The sequence below is a fragment of the Stylophora pistillata genome, chromosome 3 (assembly GCF_964205215.1).
Source record: "Stylophora pistillata chromosome 3, jaStyPist1.2, whole genome shotgun sequence".
NCBI classification, from domain to species: Eukaryota; Metazoa; Cnidaria; class Anthozoa; order Scleractinia; family Pocilloporidae; genus Stylophora; species Stylophora pistillata.
In genome coordinates, this window is record NC_142521.1 from 12,554,282 (window position 1) to 12,572,116 (window position 17,835).

The 17,835-nt window shown below is 36.1% G+C and overlaps 2 protein-coding genes across 4 annotated transcripts; one reads left to right on the forward strand and one right to left on the reverse strand.

Annotated features, from left to right (window-relative positions):
• The first annotated feature begins 676 nt into the window (after positions 1-676).
• Positions 677-8,498, forward strand: LOC111335232 (purine nucleoside phosphorylase). Of its 2 annotated transcripts, none has more exons than XM_022941100.2 (7): positions 677-863; positions 1,724-1,758; positions 4,228-4,409; positions 4,902-5,005; positions 5,536-5,711; positions 5,831-6,002; positions 6,434-8,498. In XM_022941100.2, the coding sequence occupies exons 2-7, from the start codon at positions 1,736-1,738 to the stop codon at positions 6,650-6,652; spliced, it is 876 nt and encodes a 291-aa protein (XP_022796835.1). In that variant the 5' UTR covers positions 677-863; positions 1,724-1,735; the 3' UTR covers positions 6,653-8,498. The 2 variants fall into 2 exon arrangements, with proteins under 2 accessions (XP_022796835.1, XP_022796834.1); XM_022941099.2 differs by having other exon boundaries at positions 817-968.
• On the reverse strand, positions 6,666-16,307 carry LOC111335230 (solute carrier family 35 member H1). Of its 2 annotated transcripts, XM_088753993.1 has the most exons (11): positions 15,923-16,307; positions 14,925-15,075; positions 14,478-14,541; positions 14,364-14,387; positions 13,330-13,402; positions 12,527-12,622; positions 12,244-12,316; positions 11,248-11,331; positions 9,896-10,071; positions 9,282-9,405; positions 6,666-9,006 (listed from the first exon to the last, which is right to left on the reverse strand). In XM_088753993.1, exons 1-11 carry the CDS (start codon positions 16,040-16,042, stop codon positions 8,852-8,854), a joined length of 1,140 nt encoding a protein of 379 aa, XP_088610119.1. In that variant the 5' UTR covers positions 16,043-16,307; the 3' UTR covers positions 6,666-8,851. The 2 variants fall into 2 exon arrangements, with proteins under 2 accessions (XP_088610119.1, XP_022796833.1); XM_022941098.2 differs by lacking the exon at positions 14,364-14,387 and having other exon boundaries at positions 15,923-16,306.
• Between the last annotated feature and the right edge of the window lie 1,528 nt (positions 16,308-17,835).

The following is a 17,835-nucleotide window of genomic DNA, read 5'->3' on the forward strand; positions in this document are numbered from 1 at the left end:
GGTTACATTGAAGGCACCTGATGATCTATGAGACGGCCGTGAATCGCCAAAACATGATTTTAGATGTGACTAACAAGGCGACATTGTTTCAGTTTTTCATAGCTGAATACTGGAAATTGACCATTGAACCCCTTTTTAATGAGTAGAAAGCTATTTTTCTAGCCTCACTTCACTCCGAAATCTGTGCAGAGATCCTCATAGACTTTTATGCCTGTATACTAAAATGGTTCTTTAAGCTCTTTCGGACGGAGCATACCTGCCGAATGGTTCCCCCTTAAGAAGTTTGTTGCAATTCGTGCCGGTTGCCTCCAAAGCACAAATAAGAAATTAAGCAGATCACGGACACGAATTATCTTCGTGTGAAATACCGCATTTCTTGAAAAGCGCCCACGCTCTTATATCATTACTCCCTCTCTCGTTTACCCAGTAGGCTATAATATCAAACAAGCGCAACTCTTCGAATCAACGTCCCCACCTCTACCTTTTCCCTCACTGTCTTAGATACCAGGGATGTAGGAAGAGTTGTTTCTAAATGCCACTTTCTTTATAATGTGTTTCTTTGAATAAGTGCCCACGCTCCAATGAGCGCTCTCCTCCCAGTAAGTACCCCACACCCCCTAGGCCACGATATCAAACAACTGTCTTAAATGGAAGGGATAAAAGAAAACCTGCTTCTATTGCTATTTCGTAACATGTTAAACTTCAGCTACCGCGGAATCAGTACAGGTTAACAGTTTCTCATTAAGTGCCCTTTTCGTTTCCGAGTTTGTAGGCTCAGCCTATCGTGAGTCTCACATGATTACTTGGTATTCAAAAGTCAAGCAAATCACGTTTGTCTGCGATTATTTCTTGAAAATTTCCCGGTAAGTGTCAGTGTTAGAGTGAGTTATTCAAAACTTACTGAAATCGAGAAGTCAAGAGAAATGTTAAAATTACTTCTTGAAACACTTCTGCGTCCGCCATTTCAGGTATGACACAATTCTAATTTTTGTTCTCCCGATAAGGTTTTTCAAGCCCGCCAGAGCAACCATTGAAGCAGCAGGGAAATGTTTTTACGTTTAGGTTGTTTTAAGGATATAAGATGGTCGTGTAGATTAAATAATCGATGCCATGCATGGCTACAGTGAGCGCCAATGTCGATGAGACAGACATTCGCGACAAATTATGTCGATGACCAGTCGATGTTCGTGACAAGGACATTTTAATTTCGGGTTTCATTTCTAGTCCATTATTTCACGGTTTGGTTTTCATTGGTGTTTTTGATGCTACGAATTGTGTTTAACTTGTTTTCAATTGTATTCTCCGAAACTTTTTTTTAATGGGAAGTCGAGAGGACCGCTAGTAGCGAGAGCGCCCTTAAATTTATCACTCGTACAAGACCATAGCGTTCGAGCTCTCAAAAGAACATTCGCATTACACAACATGGAACGACACAAACATAATTCGGAATACGAACAATCGAACACAGGACCAACAAAGCAACAGCGACGTTTTGGCGAACATAATTAAAAACACGTAACGTAAACACAATTCGTATCATCAAAAACATCAGTGAACAAATGTGGCGGTAATCACCCCTTATTGTTTATTCACACCCCCAAAAACTCCTTATTTGGTGTGCGTCAGCCTGAAGGGTACTCTGCTTCAACGCGTGGTGGTGCGAACTTGTGTTGGTAATCAACAACGAAAAGCATTTTACCCTGGCTGTGTCTTTTTTCTGTAGGGAAAACTGAAAATGTCTGGAAATCCAGAGCGAAGGTAAGGGTATTTGTTTCCGGCGAAACATCCCAGAAAACGGCTGCGAAGGAGACTAGCGAAACAGGGAAAAGCTAAAAATATCTTCCGAAAGCAAACCACTTACTCCACGTTCGCGAATTCGGCCGGTCCGAACCAGATTATAATTATTTTTTGTGTTTTCGAGTAAGTTTAATGTGTTTTAGCGTTTCTCGGATGACAGAGATATTTTTAAGAATTAAGTTCACATTGGTGACAAATTACGGTTGAAAAGGTGTGATAGGAACATCTAAATTTTGCATTTGTTTGTATTTGCGTGTTACAAAAGTAAATGTACAGGTCATGCCAAAGCTGACGTTGTACATTTAACTTTTTGTTTAACCACAACAGTGAAATTGCATCGAAGTTTTGTTTTTAAAAAATTTACATGTGTTTGTGGTTGGCGTAAGTAAGGTCAAGTTCGGCCGTATTGTGAGGCTAGGTGTTAATTGCAAACCATATTTAAAAGCGGATTTAATTTTCCAGTTAAGCTTTCACATCTTTCAAGGTAGCTTTAAGCTAAAACTATTAAACTTTAAACTAAAACTTTTAAAAATGCAATGCTTCCTGTCAATTGAATCGCAGGCAATATGAATAGGGAAAGTAATTATAATATTAATAAACTTTAATCGAATGCCTGTCAAAGTTACCTGCTAACTTTAATGCTAATTTATTTAAGACTGATTGGCCATAAAGCAATGTTGTTAATGAATAAAGGTATAATCTTATTCCGTATGAACTAACAAGACAGACATATGCACCTTTATTTTTTAAATGACTTTTTTAGGCATGACTTCTAAAACTGAGTGATATTAATGTTTCTCAACTTTTTAGGAATCTGCAGAGTATTTTAAACAAAAACAAGGTTTGAAAGTGTGGCATAAATTAATTTTTAAGCCCTTTTGCTGCAGATTTTGTCTTCTTTTGCCTGTCAGCATGGCTCATGGTATACAACCTCGCCTGCAAATGACTTCACAAAGTAAAGAATAACTGTGTGACACACAGAAAGTGTTATTTAAAGAAGTGTGTTTATCAAGAGCTAGAAACAATTTTAATTGGTAGAGCAATTTTCAGCTGAGTATCATGAAGCCTAAATGTAATCCTGGATTTACTTTCCACAATCAGATGAAAATTCCCTAACGTTGTGTTTGTTTCCATGCTCACTCTCTATTAACTCAGAAGTAAAGCAACATTTCTAGCTAGATTAACATTTGGCTTGACAAAAAGCCATCAGTGCTAAATTGTTTTTGCAAATATTTGCCAATTGTCATGTGGTCTTTGTTTAATGAGTACAGCCAAAGTATGGTACATCTTTGGCTTTTGTGAACGATACTTTAATTGTCCCTTGCTGGTGGTGAGACTAAACAACATTTGTTCTAAAAATATCATAGCTTGATACAATTTGCATTTTGATACCTGATTCCTTTCCCCATTTTTCTTTGAAATGATGCACAGTTTCATACTTAGACAAATGCATTTTCCTAACTGTATATTTTTTTATGGATGTTTTTGCTGTCTACCGTTCCTACTATACTTTACCACAGACTATAAAATGATGTGAAAGTTTTTACATGGAAAATTACATTATTGCCCTAGCTTTTCCATTTTGTGGTTAAAATGCATCATTTATTTAGCTTTAAATTTACCTTATATGGCAAGGCAGTCCTGAGTCAAATCCAAGCATTATGATTGGGTGTTCACTTGGTCAGGGTTTTGCTATATGAACAGTTTCCACAGAAACAATCATTAGCCATGTCTTTTTGTTAACTAATGCCACAAATTCAAAATAAACAAGTTTGGTCCAAGTGCCGTGTAACAAACTACTAACTAACTTGGCTTAATTGCTTGAGCCGTGGTAGGGAATATTGGCTCTTGGTCATTTTTGTACAGACCTCACCCTGCCCAGTCCATACTGCCACCACCTTGGGCCAATATTCTGCAGTACAGCCCTAGTGCTTGGTCAATGTGTAATTATTGTTTTTTCAATGGTGAAGTATATTGAGAATGAGCCTGAAATGATTAGAAACCTTTGAACCAAGGATGAAGCTAAACAACAACATCACCACTGTATACCTTAAAATGCATACATAAAAAAAAAGTTATTTCTCTAACCTAACCAGGGAAATCAGTTTTAGGAAAGCATATTTGTGTATTCAGTTATGTGAATGCAATAAATACAGCCCATTATTACTCTAGTTAGGGTTTGTTACACTTGTTTTGTTGTACATCAGCCCTTAAAATCACTGGATAGTGGTGATTCTCTGCACCATTTCAGGCATCAAATGTCTGATCACGTTTAAGTTTTGTGCAGTTGGTGTACGTGGAATCAATCAATTCCCTATAATTTTCTATTTTATCCTTCAGTTTCTCATCGCTTGTCTGCCGTCACTTATCTAAGGAGAAAATATCTCTTGGTCACTGCTGAACAGCTTTTTTTTTTTCTTTATTCAACAGATTTGAATTTAGTCACGAATTTGACATTGTCGAAGAAATTTGTAATACAATTCTTAATCAAACCAAACATCGACCTACGGTTGGTATAATATGTGGCACTGGTTTGTCATCATTGGGGGACATTGTCGAGGATAAAGATGCCATTCCATATGGGAAGATCAAACACTTTCCAAAGAGTACAGGTACATACTCAATCAAAGATCTGTCATATTTGTCCTTTGTGAGTAAATTTAAGCCAGTCATTTTTGCCCTACTTCATCAATGTAGATTAGAATCATCAATCTTACTATAAGAATCTCCATTGCCAACTAACTAAATTAACTATTTGTTACAAGTTAAAAGAACTATTTCGTAACATTTCAACTGTTTAAATTGCTGTTCATTGTTCAAAGTTTGCAAGGGTAGGCAAATGCTAAAAACCAAAAAATGTGAAGGAAACCAGAGTTTTAAATGATACAAAAGACTGACATGTATTCCAAAGAAGAAGGTTGTACAATTTTAAGTCACATTTACATCCAATTTCATCAAAGTTATGACCTCCTTTGATTCCACCTTTGTGCTGATGAAACTTTTGCAGAAAATATTCTTTCCTCCTGCAATTGATCATTGTGAAATGTGTGTTTCCCATTGCACTTTTTGACGTATTCAACTAATGTTTTTGTATACTCATGCAGTCAAAGGACACATTGGGCAGTTTGTGCTGGGTCTCCTTAACGGTAAAACGGTGGTAATGATGCAGGGGCGCACACATCTGTATGAAGGATACTCAGTTGGAGAGGTTGGTTAGCTTTATATGTTTGGAGTGTTCACTTAGTGAAAAAAAATTAAGAAGAGACTGTTCATAAAATGTGATTTTTTTAGTTCTGTCCCTGAAGAGATTAACAATCATGTAACTGTTCCTTGTAATATCCATACATTATCCAGCCAACAGGTAATGAGAATACTCAAACTTATCAGGTAGAGGTTGTTACCTTGATCTACCACTGAATTCTTGTAACTAATTTACAAGGAAATGTGTAGCAGCTAGAGGGGAGAATTACAAATTAGGTCTTAGTCGTAATGAAGAGTTACAACTTAAGCAGCAAGAGTCGCCACACCTATTAAATCAGAAACTCCTCTGGCTTGACTCTCATCAAGTCTTCTGCTTGAGTAGTTGAAATATTATGCAGTCATTATCATTTAAGGCAACTCCTTTCATTTCTACTCTACCTGCTGGATACATTTAATTAGACAGACTACCTGATGAATGGATCCCTTACTGTTATCATAATTGATCATCTAGATGATGTTATTCGTACTGTATCACAGATCACTCTTCCAGTGCGTGTGATGATCCACTTGGGTGTCAAGACTTTGATTGTCACTAATGCTGCTGGAGGACTAAACAGAAGTTACAATGTTGGTGACATTATGGTTATCAAAGATCATATTAATCTTGCTGGACTTGCTGGGGAAAATCCACTGAGAGGAGTTAACGATGAACGGTATGCTTACCTTAAATTTTATGACCTATATTCTTCATAGTTATAATTTGCTTGTACTACATGCATGTCTCAGGGTTGTGGGTATAATTAAGTAATCAGGTATGTGATCATTTCAACAGATTTGGTCCAAGATTTCCAGCCCTTTCTGATGCATATGACAGATCCCTTGTTAAGACGGCTATTGATACAGCCACTGAGTTGGGCTATTCAACATTCATGCAGGAAGGAGTTTACTGTGCACAAGTTGGGCCAGCATTTGAGACTCCAGCAGAATGTAGATTCTTAAGCTTGGTGAGAGACCATTTTGATCATTTGTTCTGTAAGTTAGAGATCAACACCTAATAGCTGCATTTAAGTAGGGAAAGTATTTCTTAAGATATTTTATAAAGTACTTAATATGCTCTTGGATATGTGAAGTATTAAGGAATGATGTGGACATTTGATATGTAAATTTTGTGGCATTAGCATGGCCTTAGGAGTCAGGGGAAAGCATGGATCTTATTGATGAAATAGGAATGATTGTTAGATATGGCAGTTTATTCTGCCAAATAGAATTGGAGTTATTTCTGGTAATTGCAGATGTAGATTGCTAACTGGCAGCAATGAAAAAAAGTTGGGGGTGTGTGTAGGAAAGTAAAACCAATGGAATCCTTAATTACTTTCCACTCTCCACCAAAAGTTGTTTCCCTAAACCACACCATTAATCAAAACTTTTTTGTCAGGTTGGGGCAGATGCTGTTGGAATGAGCACAGTGCATGAAGTGGTGGTAGCAAGACATGCTGGGGTAAAAGTTTTAGGCTTCTCTTTAATAACTAATGTTGCCGTCATGGGTTATGAGGACAATGCTAGTGCTGCCAACCATCAAGAAGTGCTGGAAACTGGAAAGCAAAGATCTTCTGACATGCAGAAGCTGGTGTCTGCCATTGTTGGTAAAATGTAACTAGTCTGGAGGCTCAAGGTATTAAGAATAAAATTTTAATGATGTAATAAGAAAAATCCTTGCATCCCAAGGATACAGACTAATTATAGGTAAGTTTTTAATCAGGTCATCCCCATGAAATGTTGTTTCTTATTGCCCAATGGCTACCTACCCAATTTTTTTGACAATTATTTTTGAAAATCTTTGATACACTATACATGAAGTAAACTTTTACTGTGGATGATACCAGGAGAAAAATTATCTTGAATCAACCTGGAGTTAAGTCACGTATTTATTCCAAAAACTATCATCATGGTAAAAGCAAATCACAGGCAAAAGTTCTCTTCTAACAAAAATCACTCCCTTGTTCAATCAGCTCCTTTGGTTGATTTTCTTTTCTTTTTTAGCCACTATCTCCATAGAGAAGGAGATAGGGCAAGAAACTTCTTATAATGGTGACGACCTCAATGATAATAGATACTTGGGATATCCAAGTGAAAAACACGTGATACCTCTTAACTCTAGTATTTTGGGGTGATATTAAATTTTTATTAAATGTCAATTTGAATGCATTTCTTTTGATTTTTTCCTCTCAGTCTTTTTGTAAAAATTCTTTTACCAGGAGCCTAGAATAGGCATTTTGGACTGGATATGTCTTGGTCAGTCAAATGTTCCCAAAGTGTTAGTCTCTCCTAAAATAGACTTCCCATAAAAAGCTACACCAAACGAAATATTAATAATTGTGCAAGTACAGCAACTTTAGTTTACAATTTGAAAAGATGTGAAGCATAATTTGGGGAAAACATAACCCTTGATTCTCTGATAGCCATATTGTTCTGTTAAGACTGAAAATAGATAATTAATCTATGAAAACTATCTTCTTTATAACTTTATCTGTTGTATGTAATAATGGTAAGAAATGACTGTAAGTAAATGGTATTATGAACGATATTTTTCTTTAGGCAATAGTCTTACAATAAAGTTATTAATTCTAATTTGATGAGGACTAAAACTTAACAACAGTAAACTGTGGACTTGCAACCTTTATTTGATAGTCCCATATTTGCTCCAGGTAGTAGTAATATTTTATCTGGTTTTTGACAACCTCATTGGGAATAATTATTAAAAAATTCTATAATAAATTTTCCAAAGAATAAATTAATTACTTACAATATTTTGATTTTTTTAGTTTTTTTCAGTTTTTTTTTTTCAAGTGTTCCCAAAATCCAAGGAACACTTTTCAAATTAGACAGAACTTTGATTATTATTATAATATCTGTATAATTGCTGAGATGATTGTGGAGATGCTATTCACATGTTCTGATTGGTTGGGCTTAACATTTCACAGCAGTTTTCAAAGTAATCTCAGCAACCAGTGAGAACAAAGGTTTACCTTATCATTAGCCAATGAGAGCTGAAAGTAAAAAACAAGCAAACCACTGGAAGCATAAAAAAACTCTAATGACCAAGGAGATATACATTTTACTGTTGCATCTGATTGGTTTAAATGGTGATGTAAATTTTCTAGACCAAATACAGAGTAAGTTAAGTAAAACCAAAGAATTGGGGATTACTTTCAACTCTCACTTTAAAATTGCTCTGACTATAATATTATAATTATCAGTCACAGATCTAGAGTACAAGTGTGACATTTAAGAACTCATTTTCAAAATTTTCACTGTGCAATCTTCTGAATCTCTGAAGAAGAAAATGAAGGAAAATCAAGTTTTGACTGGTATTCCTTCATATTTAATGGTTCTAAAATATTAACTGGAGGTATTTACTGAGGTATATTTTGTGAAAATAGTAATACATAATGCACTGTAAAGAACAGTTGGATATAATATTAAAGTTGGTTTGAATGGTACAGTTGTCAAAGTATTTTCTTTCTATTATTATTATAATTTTTTTTTTTTGGAGGAAAACTCTCGAGTGTTGTTTTTAGTTATCATATAATTTTTTTCTATGACCAACCCAGCCCAAAATCTCTGGAAAATACCCATCCTTGAATAAAATAATACATATGTAACAAAATCCTCACAATTTTCATTTAATACAAATGTAATATCAAGCATTTCTACAATTCAAGAAATAATTTGTTAGCTTAAATTTAATTTTCAAAATATCCCTATAATAACTATAATAATTGTCATAAGGAAAGTCTTAATAGAAATTTTACAGATAAATAACTTGATTTCCTGTCCGAGGTCCTAGCCTCTTCTATCTCTGTTCATGAATATTCAGTTCATACTCTTCATTATCATCATCACTTCCATGTTTATCTTGATCTGTGAGTAGCAGGCCTTTTAGTTCAATATCACCATTCAACTTGAGTTCCTCTATCTTGTGTTTCCCTAACTTTAAACTCTCTGTATCTGAAAAGAAAAATTATTTAGAAGTTTTAATTTTATATTTTGAACAAGGAAAGTTGCAGCATACTGTAAGGTATTTGAGTCAATCATTGACTATGCAATTATCCAGGAAGGTATAATCACTTGAGAAGTGCTTGCTTGCATTGCCCACAGATTGAGTTCCCACTACAAGTCATCTCACAACAGTGATTTCCACTACCATGCTGGTTATACGAATGTGTTTGATGGTTTGCTGTTAATAAGAGTCCAAAAGTGTCTTTGTGTTCTGTGACACCTACCTCTTGTTGCCTTTGCCACAACATGGACACTAATTCCAATTAGACACAAGACAAGTCCAAAAAAGTTGACAGTAGTCATTCTATCCCCTGCAAACTCAGTGGCTAGAGACAATGTACAGATTTCCTTTAAAAAAAAAAGGAAGGGTTCATGTGAAAAACAAATAAAGCAACTAGGCTTACATGTTACACAAGAATTAACCTTATCATAGAGTAAAGGAACTGGAGTGAGCAGTAGGACAAAAGTATCCACAGCCACCCTAAAAAACAGTCACTATTAAAAGCACTACCACACTGAATTACTCCATTGATTACAATTCCCTTGCCAAACCCAAACCTTGTCAGAGAGACAGAGAATGAGAAAGAAAAGACTTGCTAAATGAGCAAGACTAGTGACCTAACATAATGCAAAAGTCGTCAACCCTGAAATTCACAGGCGGATCCCTGCTTACTGTCTTGAAACAAAACTTTGATAAATTTCTGACATCAAGCCACATCACATCTACTGGTGGTACATTGCACTGATATTAGGACATAAACCGTTAGGTTTTTAGCTTGTACAATCATGTAACTGCACAGTAACTGATCCTTACTTGTGCTGACACCTTTCAGTTTACCTTAAATATTCCTGATATGGACAGCGTTAAGCTTGATGTATGAGAGAGAAGAAGAAACTCAGAAACGCTGATCATGAAGGCTAAGAAACACCCAAACATCACCATGGCAATGGTCACCCATAAGGTATAACTGTCTGAAGCCCTGAAGAGCTTTGGTGACATGGCTAAGTTTTGTCCTACAGAATTACACATAGTAAGTAAGTCTTGAGCACTCTAACCAACAAACGTTTCTAGTTACAATGATAAGGTTGAGATCGGACGTCAGAATTATCAAGCGCCTCTGGCAGCCACTTCAGTCCATGTAACGATCTCACCTTCCTTCCCATCCCACCCCACCCCAGGAGAGGACATCCACCACACAGTAATCTCATGCGTGGGAAATTAACGTCTCCTACCCCCTAACCTTGCAGGAGAGGGGGCCTACAGTCTATTCATCCTTATCCGAGAAGACTAGAATATCTATTCATTTCTTGATATTATAGAAAGGTAGCAAATTCTCCTCACTTATTTTAAGACCATGAGTATTGGTCCGGCCAGGGCTCGAACCCTCGACCTCCTGCACAACATAATCTGGCCCTCTAACCAATTGAGCTAACCGGAAGGCGGATAAACAAACATAACAAACCTTTAAAAAATTAAACCTTAAACACTCTGACATCTGTATGCATTTACCCTTGGTTATCAGGGGTTTCATTAAGGGCGGGATACCGGGCAAATTGATTGGTAGTGAGGACAGTTTTGCCCACCTGGTTTGACAATTTGGAGGAAAATTTATCTTATACATGTAAAGAAGTTCAGTTCAAAAAGTTTTGCCAGCCTGTGAAAACCAGTTTCCCTCCTGCTGAAAACATTAATGAAACCCCAGGGTTATTGATCATTTCTTTATTCTTAGTGGGTGATTCAAGGATGATACTGTAAGGAGAGATTACACATAGACACTAGTCACTCTTGGGGTCAAAGAGTTAAACCAGGGCTTGACACTAACTTTTCAACTTACTAGCCAAGTGGCTAGTGACATCTTAGATGTTTTTAGATGTTACGACAATTTCAGTCTGTTTACTAGCCAAAACTGGCTTGTGGAAATTGAAAACCACTAGCCAAAACTGAATTTCTACTAGTCTGTGGCTAGTGGGCTACCGTTAGTGTCAAGCCCTGTTAAACATTAATTAAGCACTTGTCGACTTTGTAAAAACAATTTTGCAGAAGAGTAAAAACCAAAAAATTGTAGAGTAGTTCTGTAGTAACTACATATGTCAATAAGTGTTACCAAAAACTCCTTGATTTGCTAACTTATTACAAATATCAATTCATAATTCAGCAATAGACAACATATTTTCTGTTGATTTACCTACCCTCTATGTAAAATGCCAGGGGAATCATGGTTAATGTCATAAAAGGTTGTAGATGATAAAGCGTATCAAGGGGGTTGTGAAGACCTACAAAAGGATAAAAATAACTACAGTAATTTAGTAAGACCCTAACATAATAATAATAATAATAATAATAATAAATAATAAATAATTTTGCAATGGACATCCACTGGGTGGCTATCCTTGTCCACTGTTCCAGATCGAATTAGAATTTGGAAAGTTGGTTTTTGAGGAGGGAGAAAAACTGGAGGACCCGGAGAAAAACCCTCCGAGCAAGGATGAGAACCAACAACAAACTCAACCCACATGAGATGCCAGGTCCGGGAATCGAACCCAGGCCACAGTGGTGGGAGGTGAGTGCTCTCACTCCTTTGCCATCCCTGCTCCCAAGTAGAGTACAGTCGAACCTGTATTAAGGGTCACTGTACTAAACAGTCACGCTCTACTAAGCAGTCAGTTGTCAGAGTCTCAAATTTGTTTCCCCTTAATCACTGCAATTTTCACCTCTACTTCCCAGTCACCTCTATCAAGTGATTGTGGACACCTTTGAGTGCGTACCAATGGCCTGTTTGTATCAATTGTCTTCTACCTGTATTAAATGGTCACTAATAGCTGAACCACTCAAATAAAATTAATAATCTTTCAAGTAAAATTTAATCCATGTTTCTCTGCCAAAATCAAAGTTAGTAGTCTTTTTGAACAAGTTTTTTAACATTGAGCTATAGCATAAAATGGCACTTTATTTGTATTCATGATATTACTCCTATTCTGTGGAACCTATTTTAAGTGGTCAACCTGAACTGAGCAGTCATCCCACCATTCTCCACAGGTGACTACTTCATACAGGTTTGACTTTATTTGTTTTATGTACAGTGAATACTGTTTTGAATGCACCAGTTAATTGAAGATAATATTTCTTAAATTGCTACCTTTTAAAATGTTGGTAATCTCTACTAATCATGTTAACAAGACCCACACCTAAATCTTCTTTCTGTGTTAAAATCTGTGCAAGCGTCCACCGTAAGCCGCTCAGTCCTGATGCAGTTAACACCTTGAAGATGAAATACACCATAATGAAAAATTAGAATCATCTTGTACGCTAACCTTTTGTGTCAGTGTCATTTAGCTAAAAATTGAAAACAATGACGGACAACTACACCCTCCTGATAATCATAGACAAACTAAACAATTTCCATCACTGGAGAGTAGAAAAACAGAGCACTTCAAATAAAAAATATTTTTGCTATTATTATTAACTTACCAAGAGAAATCCCTCAGTATTGAATTCAGTAGCCTCATAAGTGAATAAAAACAAGCCACTAGCAATTAACAGGATCACAGCCACTAATGAGAAGTTCTGTCAAACACACAAAGAAGAATAAAGTAGTAGTTACTGACAGAGGTACAGATTATCCTGTGAACATCTCCATACTCAGTACATATATCTTATTAACCAAGCGTGAGGGCCGTATTGGGAGAATATCGGCCCGAGGTCTTGACAGTACAGACCAAGTGCAGTGAGGTCCATTCAAAAAAGAACGAGGGCTGATATTCTTCCATTACGGTCCCGAGCAAGCTTGGTTAATAAGAGATTTGTTATACGACTGAAGTTCAAAGGGACACAAGTGCGGTATCATTTGGGACCATTCGGGACAGTGCCTGGTCCAATAATGAGAGAATATTGACTGGCAATAGAGCATTTTGATTGGTTGATTTTAGTTATTGGCCCTCTGACTGCCTGAGTCGTGTAATAATGTTTTTTACGCGATTGACTGCACTTCCTATCAGTTCACTGGGTGGGTAATAACCCATGTTGGGATACTAGGAGAACATGAGAAAGGTTCAACTTTGTAAAACATGAGCCAGAGGTAACGTACAAGATAAACTTTAATTTCAAGTGGTGACAGCCGGGTGATCATGATAGTGAATCCTCCTCAATTTTTTTTTGCCTGAAAATAGATAGTATTGTTAAAAAAAAATTGAAGCAAAAGAATCTGCATCACAGATTTTTTTTTAATCTGAATCTTGGCTAACTAAACTGGGGTACATTTTTTTATTACTTACCCAATGCTCTAGTCTGAGAACAAGAGCAAACATGAGAATGAAGACAACGCTTGTAGATTTAGTCATGGTATATCTGAAATTATTAAAAACTGGATCATTGGATAATGCAATTCAAGACTTTTTATTGGCTTAGCCATATGGTATATGAGCCAATATACCATAATCTAATATCTGTACACTGGAACATCCGGTTTCTTCTTACAAAATAAAGTTGAGAAGATTTGTCTAATATCTTGGGGGCGTTTTTTTTTGATAAAACAATTATTCCACTCGCACATGTTGGATATGAGATGAGTATAGCCAACTCAGCGCTACGTGCCTCGTTGGCTATCTGTCATCTCATATCCAACACACGCTCGTGGAATAATTGTTAATTAATAAGGTACCTAACATTACTTAATATTAAGGTGATCTCTTTTTATCCAAATCATGCTGATTAGAGGCTTTATCTGAATCATTACAGTTATGTACTACATCTCAATCTGTCAAATTAACAAAAGCAGGGATTTGAACCGAATTGTTTAGGAGCAAAAACCTGTCTTCTTTATAACACTCATTTCATAAAACATTTATAGAGGGTGCCAGAATCTCAATTATAACTCTTCACACAATATAAATCATGGTTTTCATGCTCTTTATTAAAAAAAAAAAAAAAAAAAAAAAAAAAGAAAGAAAAACTCAGTAGTTCTAATCAGCAGTATCAGGTAAATCCACATGGCATTTGTACTTTACCAAAGGGCCAAGAGTAATGGAGATAAATTCTTCTGTGTTATAACAAAACTATTTTTTTTTTCTAAAAGAGAAAGAACTTTGCTCTTATTATCAAATTGACATAAAATTTCTGCGAGGCAGGTGGTCACTGCATGTAATTAGAACCTGAAATGAGATATCGATGATGCCTTTAGTTCAAATATTATGTTTACATCTTTAGTTAGTCAATAAGTTACAAAACACTTCAAACTGATCACTTGGGAAAAAAGTTAATCATTGTGCGCTAAAGGTATCTTAATCAGTCCCTCATTCTTTCCACTCACTCAAGTAAAAGATACCAGTGGAACCTGAAAAAATAAAATGTGTTTTTTTTGTATAACATTTTAAATTAATATCCTCTAATTAATGAAAGATTCATTCTGCCAGAAAATACTTACAATGACACTGTGATGAACATCAAGCTCCAGTTAGAAAACCCAATATCCAAAGCACAAGCTATTGCTAGAAAAAGGAATGAAACAAATCAGTCTTCACCATGAGTACTAATATCCTTTTCACCTACATGTACAGTGTAACTGTAATATATGGCAAAGTTTAGACACACTTAGTATACTCATATTATAACTGGAAAAAATGTATTTTGCTCATGATAGGATCTGCTGCAAAATGTTTTCTCCATAGGGGTAATATTAAATATCAAGTATTTGAACGACAGCATTACATTTACAGAGCTGCTTTAGTTCCTTGAGAGATCTTTGAATGTCCTGTGAGGTGAGTCATCCCCAAATACGAAAGAAAAACCATTTTTTAGAAGATGAGAGGCAAACGCTTACAGCTGTGAGCTGATTATACATATAATTAAGAGGATTTTTCCACCCACTCACCTGTAGGTAGAACTCTTTTTATGTACACAGACCAAGGTAAAATAACTCTTTTCTTCCCTGTCTTAAATTCCCAAAGGAATCTCAAAATTGCTGCAATGACAAATACCATTGCATAGTGTACCACTGAGACAGATAAAGGAAAGTGAAACCGCTGAAATAAAGAATGAGAGCATATCAAGTTATCAATAGACATAAGTCATGAAACACAAAATTAATCACACACATTCCATTTGCTAGAGATAAGCATAATTATCACATGATGTCTATAGCCCGGAGTGTGCAATCTCATAGAAAACTGTAGTGAAAGCTGACATGTGTCCGGCCAACTTGATGTTGATGAAAGCCAGTCTAAAGAAAGCTGCAGGGCCTTCAGCAATCACATGGTTTTGTTGCAAAAAATTAATGGAAAAGAGAGAAGAGTAAAAAAAAAAATTGTGAGTTTCTAGACTCTCTGCACTCCAAAAAAAAAAAAAGAAAAGTTTTTATGGCAGAAACTATTTTGTGGTTGTCCCAAATGCACTCATTTATCACATCCTTTATTAAGGTTGAAACAAAATTTTCTAGATTTTCGATACATAGAGATTACATATTAATAACAATAAGTTTGGTCGGGCCAAATGGGAAAACATTTGGTGCTCCATCATGATGTAAGGACGTTGCTGTGCTCAGTCTGTATGTCACAACCTCAAGCCAAATATTTTCCTGTGTGGCCCTCCCACTCAGTCAATGTAGATTATATCATAACTTAACCCTTTCACACCGCACTATAATCAGGAAGTAAAATTTTCTTACCATTTTCAAACACTATGATACAGATAGGTAATGAGAACCAAGAAAATTCTTCAACAAGGCAGATAATTGTCCTGATATTAGCACACATTTCTTAACAATAGCCAACAATGAAATGTATGGTCCCATGTTACGAGAATTTGCTCTCTGATCTTGAAAATGAAAGGTTCAAGTCAAATAATTTACATCTGCAAGAAAAAACTACCAACCTTCAGTAGCCATTTGTTATAAAATGTTAAGCTGATGGAGGATATATACATCAGAATAATGTAGCTAAGAGTTTTGAGAGCTCGCGCCAACTGCTGGAAACCAAACAGCTTTTTGGCCATAGAAGAAACCACCGTGTGTACTGTGATATTAAAACAGTTGGTGACGTGGATGAACTTTTAGATCGATATTATCGCTCTTTCTTGCCATGAAGCACCAACAGGAGAGGAAGACGAACTCATTTCTTTCATTTATAAGAATTTCTAAACAATAGATTTCTTAGAGGCACAGGAATGTTTATGTTATCTCAATTCAGCATGTAACGAAAACTCGTGATAAATTTTGTACACCTCAGCCTCCATATTGCTTAGTAACCAATCCAGTTACATCAAATGCCTGGCTACCAAGAAGAAAGAAAAGGTAGGCCCGTATATCGTCCACAGCACAAACGGGAATGTGTGCTCAAGAGCACGTCTTCGGGCTAGCTGAAGAAGAACTGAATCTCCCCTATGATGGAAGTGAAAGTGCTTAATCAGAAATTAAACAAGAAGTTCTTATCGTAAAAATAGGGAATTTAACAGGTGTCTCTTGGTCTTGGTGACAATTTGGTGGGACATATACGGCTGGAGTTTAAGTTTGTAGGGAACGAAAAGGGCTGACGCTCGAAACGTCAGTTTTGGAAACTCTTTACAGTGGCCAATTTACATCATCAACTCAGTTGATGAAGCCGTAAAATTAACCATCAGAAAGTCTCGTTGAAAGGTCTAACCAAATGACAAAGGAATGTGCGGTTACTGTGATAAAGCCTTCAAAAAGACTCATTACTTTTCTCTGAATTTGCTACCAAGTCTCGGGCATTTAATGGTTTCACTCTTCCATCATGTGTCTAAAACCGATTCTAATTCTCTTGTTCTTCACGTCAACCGTAACTTTTGTCCTGGCCACACCCTAATTCATAGAAAACTGAAGTTTAAGAATGACGTTCGATATGAAAGCTTTTACGACATTTTCGCTTTCATTAAAGCAAGACTTGCATGACGCAAGTCTTAAAAGAAATGTCTTTTAATAAAAAAAAAACAAAAAACATGATGCCATCGCAGATTGCAAGTTTTTATTTTCGAGGCTATTGCCTGGTAACTTAATCAAACCTAAACAGTTTTTCTCGCGAAAACAAAACGAGACAGACATCCTATCCGAAGGGCTACAGCTGAAAACGTCTGCTTTGAAACGCTTTACAGAGGCCAGTTTACATTATCAAGTCAGTTGATAACATTAAATTATCGTCTTGAATGAATACCTTCATCTTATAAATCATCGATATATTTCCAATTGGGTAAACATCAGTCACCTTACTGATCAGAATTATGATTTATAGAAGAAAAAACGGAGATTGATAAATTTTATTCTGCTCAGCGCTACCGTCATCGTAAAAGAAATTTCTAATGTGATTAGTTATGTTTTCTCTCTCTCTCTCTCTCTCTCTCTCTCTCTCTCTCTCTCTCTCTCTCTCTCTCTCTCTCTCTCTCTCTCTCTCTCGCTCTCTTTGAGAGCGGAACACGCAAAATTTCGTGCAATCAGGCACAATACGTGTCAAAACTTTGAATTTCTTTTTTTTATTGCCGCAACTTCTCGGCATAAAAAGGCTAACACGTTAAAACAGCAAACTGACGTCAATGATAGCATTTTTTTCCAATACAAGTAAGTTTAAACTACCACCAAAGTACATATATGATTTCATTCTACCTTATGATATGTATAGCACGTTGCTGATAATTAAATTTCAATGAGCGTGAATTTCTGAATCTTTATGAAAATGAAAACGCCAGGTTTTGCGGAGAATACAACTAATAGGAAAATTACCTACCATACGATAAATTTAAAAACGTCTTGTCCAACTGAAGCAAAATTGTGTGAA